General features: G+C 35.6%; 1 protein-coding gene across 2 annotated transcripts; it reads right to left on the bottom strand.

Annotated features, from left to right (window-relative positions):
- Positions 1–2,212: 2,212 nt before the first annotated feature.
- Positions 2,213–6,262, bottom strand: LOC127417428 (membrane protein FAM174B-like). 2 transcript variants are annotated; one of them, XM_051657484.1, is made up of 3 exons: positions 5,422–6,262; positions 4,684–4,820; positions 2,213–3,006 (listed from the first exon to the last, which is right to left on the bottom strand). In XM_051657484.1, the coding sequence occupies exons 1-2, from the start codon at positions 5,682–5,684 to the stop codon at positions 4,685–4,687; spliced, it is 399 nt and encodes a 132-aa protein (XP_051513444.1). In that variant the 5' UTR covers positions 5,685–6,262; the 3' UTR covers positions 2,213–3,006; position 4,684. The 2 variants fall into 2 exon arrangements, with proteins under 2 accessions (XP_051513444.1, XP_051513443.1); XM_051657483.1 differs by having other exon boundaries at positions 4,689–4,820; positions 5,422–6,251.
- Between the last annotated feature and the right edge of the window lie 4,800 nt (positions 6,263–11,062).

The raw sequence follows: 11,062 nt of genomic DNA, 5'->3' as shown, positions 1-11,062 counted from the left end.
TTGTTTTTACAAAACTTTGACACAGAGGAAAATTCTTTTAAAAAAGCCCTTTCAAGTTGGGCAAAAAAGGAATTTGCAATATTCTGTGGTGGTGCCTCACAAGTTAGTTTTCATTTAGAGGGGAAAAGCCACAAAGGATGGAGGGTTCATTTAACACAAAAGTTCCACATAAACTTTCAAATGATTTTTAAAGCCAGAATTGTGTTGTGTGGAAAAAAAAAACAAATGTGTCTGCCTTCTGCTTGTATTGAAGTGACATGGTAAACACATCCTTAGTTTGAGGAAAAGAGATGGTAAAAAAAACAAAACAAAAAAAAATATATATATATAATTCCAGAAACTTTCAATTATTCATTAGATACTGGCAACAGCCAAGCTTTCTTCAAAAGCATGATGCTAAGTTATAACACAAAACTAATAAAAAAATAAATACAAACTAAGAGGGCCATCAACATGTCATAGGATACAAGTGTACCTATAAAGGGCCTCACCAATAATAAAACTATGACATTCCCTATTTGTATCTATTTCACATCCTTTTCTATATAATTATATCAAATAGTACATGCTTTAGCTCAAGATTTATCAATTGAAAAGCTGATTATTAAAAACAAAAAACAAATAAATGAAAAATGTTTGGTTCAAGTGTTGCTGTTTACTTGAGAGCCATTGCAGGTTACTGGTTAACAGCTACGTGACAGAGCTTAAATGCCAACTCACATTTCAGCTCAAACCAGTTCCTAAATATGCTGCTGGATTAAGATTTTATGTATTTATTTTTGTTAACTATGAAAAGTACATTAAGATTTTGTACTAGTCAGAAACAAACATTTTACAATTAGCTCAGAAGAAGTCATCTTCAGAAAGAAATTTGGTTGGTGATATAATGAATACTTTATACTTTTTACTGTCCAGTGTTCAAACTAGCAAACATATCAGGGGCTGGTTGCATAAAACTTTTTATAGTCTAGACTTACTTGGTAGTCGTCTAAAATGTTGGTCTTAACTTTTTCAGTCAGTTGCATAAAAACTTGTCTAAGGTCTAATTTAAGACCAATATTTAAGACAGCACACCCCTAATTGAACTTCTGTTTAGATTTTATGTTGCCTTGGAAAATAACTAATTTTTAATTTTTTTATCTGGGTTAAAATCACTAAATTTGTTCATTAGAATCAATTTTGAATCATTGTATTCCTCTAATAAGCAAATATTTTCAGCGAAGGAAAACTGCAATGAATGTTCACAGTCAGACTTTTTTTTTAAGCTGTTCAGTGTCTTACCTTTCCCACAATACAATGTGAATTAGACTGTCTGACTAAAGACAACTGTGAGCTTGTTTTATTCTAAAGGCTTTCTATGGCGTCTTTAGCTAGTCAGACTACTTGTTAGATGAGTCTTAAGTTGATGGCTGTTTATGCAACCGGCCCCATGTCAGACAAAACTAGGTTTTATCAATCTATTTTCAAAGGTGTTTTAAATTTTCAATCATTGCTGAACACCCAATTGTCGAAGAAAATAAAACCTAAAAAACAAAATAACACCTGAGACAAGAGCACATGTAAGTTTTACATTCACATTTAATAATGTTTCATTAAAAAAAAAAAAAAAAAAAGTTTCTTTACTTTGGAGCAGTGCAAAATTACACAGCATGAATTCTGAATTGTATGAAACATTTTGGGCATTTGGAATAATAGAAGGAGAGAGAATTAATTTCTTCTTCCATCACATATCTTGATTTAACTCAAACAAGAATAGCTACACCATAAACTTACTGAATAAGCATTCTTATTGACAGATAGAGATCTGACACAAGTTCTTCACACTGGCCATCCCTTATAATGATAAGGTAGTCACACTGAGCTTAATGAATAGTCATATCATACTTTATATCAATATACTTCCAAAACAGTGCTGCTCTAAATCTGGTGCGTCTGGGGAAGATAATTTTATAGGATAACAGTTAAATAAGTGTTTAAACACTTGGCATGTGGCACTGCAGTTTTCCACTGTTAATTAGCATCTAATTTTGTGTGCTATTTTGATGTGCCTTAATATATGCGACACAATAAAAAATCTTCAACCTCAGAGAGCAGCAATATGGCAACAATATTCTCCCAACCCCACACACTTCCTCTCTCACACATACATTCAACCCTTATACAGTAAATATGCACAATTAGTGGTTAGTAGATAAATAATATTCTCAAAATATAGGGAGGTTTGAAACATATTACTCTTATTAAATAAAAAAGTTTTGTTTTAAAAAAAAATAACCTATTTCTGAGGAACAATTTGCATACAACATACTGTATATACAAACAGTATATTATATAGTAAAGAAAGTAACATTTTCAGTATTGGAACATAAACATATCCATTTAACATCATCAATAATCAAATGACTCATTTGATAACTTTTCATTGGTCCATCCATGACACGTGTATCTTCATCTTTTCATCTGAAACTTTTAGCTGTGATTAACCTTTTTTCTCTTTTTACTCAAATGTCTTTTACTGCTACAAAAATATTACTTAGAAATAGTTTCAATGTGATCATGTTTATATGTAAATTGTTTAACATTCATGGGCATTTATGCATATGACTTTCTACAAACTACTGGAATGCTTTTTATGGCAAAAAGAAAAACACCACAAGAAACAGAAGTGTAATATTTAGAGCATTCAGGGCATAGATAATCAGAGAGGACAACGTTTGTGTCTTCTACCTTTAAAGTATTAAAAAAAATATATATATATTTCTAAGATTGATAACTCTCTTTACTTCATTTCTCAAAGGTATGAAAGTTAGGTTTGGAATGTCAGGACAGATGAATATACCTAAAAATATTTGTTTTATTTTGACAAATTGTTCCACTAAGGTTTCTATAGGCTCTGGGGAGATGATCAAAAATAAAGGTGCGGGGAGAACATTTCCAGTATAGATGTGCTCACAAAGGGGTTTCCAGGGGTTTTTCAACAATGACTGAGTGCACAATGTAATTCACCTATAAGAAAGCAAAAAGATTAAATGTGATTATTAAGTCTAATAAAAGAGATTGCATATTATCAAGTTTCAGGTATACAAAAAATAAAAATAAATAAAAGAAATGTGGTCAAACTGGTCACAACTGGTTTGCCTCACTATCGAACAGCTACAATGCCAATACAAATCTAACAAACAGGGAGCCATGCCCAGCAAAAAGGAAGCAGGCTCTCAGTCAAAGAACAACTGAAAGGACGGAAGGGAGAAGTCGACTCTTGAAGCTCACTGAGGAATTTTCCGGGTTCAATACAAGTTAAGCTCAATTGACAGCTTTTGTGGCATAATGTTGACTGCCACAAACAATAATTTAGACTTCTGAAGAAACCCTAGAAACCCTTTTTATTTAAAAGAAAAAAGGCGAATCCATAAACATTAAAACACACCGTTTCAAAGTATAGCCACAAGACATAAACAAAATGTGTGTTAACTTCACAGACCCTTTCTGTGTAAAGTTATATCCAATTTTACAACTTTGTTACCCTGATGATTTACACAACTTTACAGCTCAAATAATACATGAGTTTTAACAGAAGAATTCATGTAAGATATTGTAAATTATTAAGCTTCATATTTCTACTTTAAAGCCTCCAAATATTTATTGAGGAAGAACTGGGTTATTGTTGGATTAGGCTTTGGCTTTCCTGTGTTCCATCCTGTTATTTAACATTATTTAACAGGAGTCCTAATACTGCAGAACCATTCCATGTGGTTTATGCACATCTATAATCTATGCATATATTGTTATTATTAAAACTTTATAGCAAATAGTTATGACAAATAAAACTTTGATTTTTGCTTTGAACAACTTTTGGGTGTTTTAAGTACCAATCAATGCAGATACCTAACAAAGATAATTATTTGTAAAAGAAGCATATTCCTTGGCTTATATCACACTGCTAAAAAAAAGAAAAACTACTGCAATGTTGTAAACTTTTGGTAAGTGACTTAGGGTCCCCCCTCCCCCCTCCCCTGCTTTTATAAATTAGAGGCTTTACATTATGCCTTTAAACCCTCTAAAAATTGATCCTATTCACTTCCATCGTAAGTGCCTCACTGTAACTTAACTTTAAGAAAAGTGGGAACAAGTCGATTTATTTTTGGTAATCAACATTATGCCACAAATGCTGTTGATTGAGCTTAATTTATACTGAACTCAGAATATTCCTTTAAGCTGCACACATTTCAATGAACATGCCATTTATCTGTAGAGAGGAGGACTTTGGGCTAGTGTGTTAGATCTGGAACACAGCAATACTGCTGTATTAACATGTTTAAAATTGCAGAATTTTACTGAAGAAAACTGTGTAGCTGCACTGCACAGACAACATTTAATGGCTTCTGAAAAGAAAGAGAATCTCGTTTTCCTGTTAAGGTATTTATAGGCAGACTAGGAAACAAATAAAAAATAACCCACACCAACATGCCATTAGTTTATCCATAAATCCCCGTCCGGATTAGAACACAGAATTTACACCCCGATTTTTTAAATAGTCAATTTGATTAAAACCAGTAAACAAAAGGGAGTGACTGTTCAATAAACACGAATTGCCTAAAGGGAGAAAAAAAATAAAGATCCCTGTTTAAAAGAGAGTTATTCATTCCATGTCTTTGCAAATAAAGCGTCTTCAGGTGCCCTCACCTCACCTGTATTTGACATCGAACATGGCTGAGTCATCATCATCGTCATTTTCTTCATTTAAAGGTGCCATCTCAACGCGCTCGGCGGGAGTTGTGATAATGTCATACTTTCGCGTTTTTCTGATCTTCTTTCCAGATCTAAATCAAACCAGTGATGAAAAGAAGACAACAGATGAGTGGGGTTATGACTGGTATGTTTAAACAGTAAGAGAATATTCCGTCAGGCCTTACATCTGCTCTCTCAACCGTTAGGGGCCGTTTACACCGAAACCGCTTTACGTACGTTTATTAATTCATTTTATTGTATTTACCGTTTTATAATTGATTCTCTATGTAAATATGCGCGCTAATCGGAGGTCGTCTTTGACCGTTGCGTCTCGCTAGTGTTTTTTAGAAAACGTGTATTTGGCTAGATATTTTAACGCACCGTGTCTGAACGGCCCCTTAATTGTGCGAGAGGATTAAGTCAGCGGATAACGAGGCAACGACAAACCTGCATTTGACCATCTAGAATGTTCCAAATAATTGACGAAGACATTCATTTGTTTTGGGGGGTTTTCTATTCTGGCTTAGAAAAAACCATTGGCCACAGACAACACAGAAACAAATTGAGATATGACGCAAATACGAAGAATTATGAGACATTTTCTTAGGAACAACAAAAACAAATGAGTTGCACAAACACACAGACTAACTTAACCTAAAACCGTTTAAATGTAGGCCCCAAACTATACGTTACCTGCATATTTTTATGACAAGGCACGTGATAAGCAAGGTTGTTAGTACGCAGATGAAAATCGAAATATTTTTGATGGTAGGAAGATCCCTTAAAATGGTAGAAATGCGAGATCCAACCATTGCATCCGTAGAATTGTATAATGAATCCTCTTGAGGGGATAATGTTGAGTTCAACTGCGACGCTGAGGATGAACGCGTATGTGGCTCTCCGTTGATCTCCTGCGCAATAAAAATAAAAGCAATTGCAGAAAAATATGGCCACATTTTTTTCCAGATTCAAATCGCTTTCTTAATGTCTTGTATATTCAAGAGTCAGTATGAAGAAGGTCTATGCTCTATATCTCCAAATGTGAACAACAGCTGGAAGACGAATGAAGTTGGAAAATCACAGACTTGTGCATTTTCTCTGACATCTCAAGTATTCCGCAGTCGGTTGTCTAAAACCACCTATGTCGATAGTATCTGGTCATCTTCCGTCTTCCACTGCGAGTTTCATACTCACAAGCAGCACGGCGCGTTATCCACTATCCAGGATGTTTTCTTGGGAATGCGTGTCGTCAGGAGGAAATGTGGGTTTCCGTACTCGGAAGAGCTCCGGGAGTGTCCAGGGGCCGGTTGCACCAGCTATGCGTACGTTACAACTTAGCCCAGTTGTAGCGTAAATGGGCAATAAGTCACAATTTACGCACTACTAAATATTTGAGCGTTGCACCATTAAATTTAGGTAGGACGTAACCCTACGTATAAACTAAATATTTATGGGAGCCTCCGACCAGGACGGTTGGAATAAAAAAGCAGACTGATATTTTATGACATCAATGAGCTCATGTTTTGCGTGACAGGCTTCAGTCCTTTCGACATATATGATGGTGTTGGCATTTACACTCGTTTACATTTATGAGAGAGAGAGAGAGAGAGAGAGAGAGAGAGAGAGAGAGAGAGAGAGAGAGAGAGAGAGAGAACGTACTTTAAGCGACTCTTCAGCATGAAACTGATCAAACGGTGCAGTTTTCAGGATGCGTCGCCCGGTGTCAAGTTTCAACACATTCAAAATATATATAGGATATTAAAATGAATAAATGTCTATTTTTCCAGCATGTTGTATTAGTATTTATTTATCACCCCTTTTTTATTTTAGATACCGTTCCTATATATTGTTATTTACACAGGGCAAATATATATATCAAATCTACTTTTATTACGTATCGTATTTTAATGGGGATATAATTTATTACAGCTGACAGTTACGTGAGCAGACATGGTTTGAACATCAACCGTAACTAGATAAAATTCAAATTCACGGCTTTTTAATACTTCTGTGAATAAATATGAAGGCTGCTTATTGGATAAATACAGGTAAACGTCATATTATGCGACTACGCATCACTTTACGGAGAGCTTACGACCTACTAGTTAAGTCTTGCATTAAGAACAGGTGGTGCAACCAAATTAAGCACTGACTTAGTTACAAACTAACTAGTAGTTACTAAGCCTTTAGTGTGAACTTTACGTCCCAACTTACGCACAGCTGGTGCAACCCGAATCTATCGCAGCTACTTCAGGCAGATTAACTGTATAAACCCATGTAAACATCCAAGATAAGTGTAAATAAATGTCTTTTGCTCTGCCATTCACGTGATCGACAACTAGAGCGCGAACAGACAGCATTTCTGCGCGTGCACAGCGAGGTGCGCTGGGCGTGCGCGAGGCGATCGTATGGCGAAGAGAGTGGTTGTGTCCGCAATCGTTCACTCATTCACGATTTCCTATATAGTGAATGGCAGTTAGTGCACTATATCTCAGCAGAAAGTGAACGAAATGAGTGAATTCGGACGCTGACTATACACCGAGTGTCGGAGCTCTGGGGCTGTCACAGAAACAATGTCACATATACATTTAAAAAAAAAAATGAAATAAAACATTGCAGGAGTGAAGGAAGCAGTAAACTCCCAGCTAGTACGTCTTCCCCCGTGGTGGTTTGTGGGCAATTAACCATTGTCAAGTGTACGTCACTCGAAATTAGAGTGCACTGTGGGTAAAAATGAGTGAACAAATGTAGAGAACGAGTGGCCCACTCAGAATTCAGACACTTCTACAAAATGGCAGACACCCCAAATTGTGCACTATATAGTGGATAGGGGCGGTTTCAGACACAGCGATTGTTCCAGGAACGGGGTTGTTGCCCTACGCAATAGGCTGCATATATGCATTTAGAGAGCGGTGGTACTGCTGTGTGGTACCAATGATCTAAATACTTACGACACTGAAATAAGAATCCACATGGGACTTTAAAAGCTATGAAACAGTGAAAGAAGGCATTAATAAAGCATGATCTTGCTTTGGTTTATATTTCAGCATTATACTGTATATAATGTCCCTGTGGGACATTTTCACATTTTCACTGTAATAATTACTACAAATGTAACCAAACCTCTCTTATTGACAAATTAATCCAGATCTGACAAGAGCCCTTAAAGGGATAGTTCACCCAAAAATTACAATTCTCATTATTTACTCACCCTAATGGCACCCCAGATGTGTATGGCTTTCTTTCATCTGCTGAACTCAAATGAAGATTTTTAGAAGAATTTCTCAGCTCTGTAGGTCCATACAATCCAAGTGAATGGGTGGCAACATTTTAAAGCTAAACAAAATCACATAAGTCAGCATAAAAGTAATCCATAAGACTCCAGTGGTTAAATCAGTATCTTCAGAAGCGATGTGATAGGTGTGGATGAGAAACAGATCACTTTCACATTCTTCTTGTGTTTTTGGAGATTCACATTCTTCTCTGCATATCGCCCCCTGCTGTCTAGCAAAAAATGACAAATATTGATCTGTTTCTCACCCACTTATCATATCACTTCTGAAGATATGGATTTAACCACTGGAGTCTTATGGATTACTTTTATGCTGCCTTTATGTGCTTTTTGGAGCATCAAAATTTTGGCCTACAGAGCTAAAATATTCTTTTAAAAATCTTAATTTATGTTTGCAGAAGAAAGGAAGTCATCCATATCTGGGGTGGCATGAGGGTGAGTAAATGATGAGAGAATTTTAATTTTTGGGTAAACTATCTCTTTAAAGTAATAGCTCAGCCATAATTTAATATTCTGTCATAATTTCCCTACCCTCATGTTGTTCCAAACCGGTGTGACGCTTTGTATTATGTCTTATGTGTAACACAAAATATGTTAGACAGAATGTTAGGGACTGACAATCTCGGTCACCATTCACTTTCAAAATATGGAGAGAGAAAAAAAAAACACATTCACTGAAAGTAAATAGTGACCAAGGCTAACATTCTGTCTAAAATCTCCTTTGTGTTGCATGGAAGAAAGAAAGTCATACGGGTTTGGAACAACATGATGGTGAATGATGACAGAATTTCCATTAATAATAATAATAATACAAATAATTATTATTATTCTGTAATACATGTTAAATGTGTATTATGTAATGGAATATAGGGGAGTTAATGTTCATTATGTCATTTGTGAAAGTAATGAGTTACTCACTACTTGAGTACTCTTTTAATTGGATACTTAGTTTTACTCAAGTAATTATTTATGTTAGTACTTTTACTTCTACTTGAGTAAATATTAAATTCAAGTAATTGTACTTTTACTTGAGTACAGTTTTTGGCTACTCTACCCACCTCTGGTTCTGCAGCATAGCTTCCACACCATCTTGAAGCTTTGTTCTAAAGCACGTGTGTGTGTGTGTGTGTGTGTCTATATATATATATATATATATATATATATATATATATATATATATATGTGTGTATGTGTGTGTGTGTGTGTGTATAAAATTTACATTAGTGTGGTTTGTTGCATATCCTTTGGATAACCCTTTTTTTATTAGAATTTTTTATTGTTTTCATTCTTTTTAGGAGCTGAAGATCCCCATGGTAGGGTGGCTAGCTGTTCCTGTCCCCTGGTGGTGGTATTTCCTGTGTGTGTGTGAGATCAGATAAGCTCTCAGCTAGCCTAGCTCACTACCGGTAAGCCTCAACCTTGTTAAGTCTTTTTGTTTATTTTGTTCTGTGTGGAGTAAATTGTGAACATTTCTCTGGTGCATAGGTGAGTAACATCTGTTCAACCTTGTCAACTTCAGGTTTTATCTATTTATTGTTTTTTGTTCATTTCAGTAAATAAATCTATTTTTGGACTGGGGCCCACATCTCTCTGCCTCTTCTTAGTAATGAACCTGTGTGCCCTTTTTGGGTTATAATTTCCCTGGGCAATGTCCCAGGGTGGCGTAATTGGTTTAATTGTACAAGTTGAAGTATATGTAAGCAAGTTTGCTGGTTTTTCCTACACCCGGAAATGTAGGAGAGAGAGAGAGAGAGAGAGAGAGAGAGAGAGAGAGAGAGAGAGAGAGAGACACACGAGTTATCAACTACTGTGTGTCAGGTTTTTTTTTTTTTCTTTTTTTTTGAGCAATGAGGTTACCCAAGCATGCTTAAATGTGTTGGGTAAGGTTCCAACATATCCAGTAAGGGATATGTTGATGATGTGTGTGCGGGTAGTTTTAACAAAAAGCTACACATTCCTTGGGTTATATCATACTGTAAAAAAAAAAATAAAAAATAAAATAAATAAATACAGCAAAATTGTAACCTTTTGGTAGACATCTGCGGTTTTATGTATAGGCAGCTAATAATTTTTTTAAACTGAGCACTTCTCAGACTGAGAAATTCTTCTGAGGAAAGTTATTATTATTATTATTATTACATTGTTGTCAATTCTGGAGCATCTTTGAGATTAATATTTATTCATGTTTGTGGATTATTTCCTCATTTTTCCCATGGTATGCCCTCTTTCTTTCACGCTCTGTGTAAACGAGTAAGCATGCACAGGGAGATTAGTTTAAATATGCCACATGATGGCGCAGTCTACACGGAAACCCTATAGATCTTTCTACTACAGTCTTGGTACGTTTTTGACAGTTCGATTACCGTCTTGAGAAAAAAAAATCGCGGTTAACCGTTTTTACAATTATTTTCAAATTTTCTTATGCAACAGCACTGATGCAAAAAATATATATCATATAACAATTGTCTAAGTGGACGTATTTCTGGGGGATATGTGGACGCAAAGCCCTATAATAAGAAAACTGATAAATACACACACACACACAAGATGCAACTTTTCAAAGTTTATTCGCTGATAGCAAACACACGCAAATGCACCTCACGTTGTCAGCACGCTTAAACATTACAAAAAGTGGCATCTTTAATTCATCACTTTAAAATCAACACACCTAAAAATAGAAAACTTACTAGTTTGTTGCTGGAGGACTAGTGGCGCGTCCTGTCCCATTTGTAGAATGTATCTTTCTAGGACTTCTGTCTGCTTGTTTTTCATCCGTCGTCTTCAGTCAGTCATTTAAATGCTGCCAAACAGCCGATTTACGTCGTTTGTTTGATGGATATGAGTAGATCGAATTCCTCTGTTATATTTTGGAATTCGTGTGTTTAAGCTTCAGTTTTACGTGAATTGAAAGTTCACCTTCAGCTTGTGACACCTGGCCATTAAAGCACCACGGCCAACATCTGTAACCATAGTAACAGCTCCAGTACCCACACAGAGTTTTCCCATTTAGGCTTACAAAATCTTACGAAAAACTATTTTATA

This window comes from Myxocyprinus asiaticus, chromosome 26 (genome assembly GCF_019703515.2).
Source record: "Myxocyprinus asiaticus isolate MX2 ecotype Aquarium Trade chromosome 26, UBuf_Myxa_2, whole genome shotgun sequence".
Classification (NCBI taxonomy): Eukaryota; Metazoa; Chordata; class Actinopteri; order Cypriniformes; family Catostomidae; genus Myxocyprinus; species Myxocyprinus asiaticus.
Note: the sequence above shows the minus strand (reverse complement) of the source record. Positions and strands in the feature narration are given on the sequence as shown.

Coding starts and splice junctions, on each gene's coding strand:
- LOC127417428 (XM_051657484.1), bottom strand. CDS start 5,684: ATGTGGCCATATTTTTCTGCAATTGCTTTTATTTTTATTGCGCAGGAG. Junction 4,821..5,421: donor CTTGTCATAAAAATATGCAG/GTAACGTATAGT, acceptor GGTTTGATTTAG/ATCTGGAAAGAAGATCAGAA.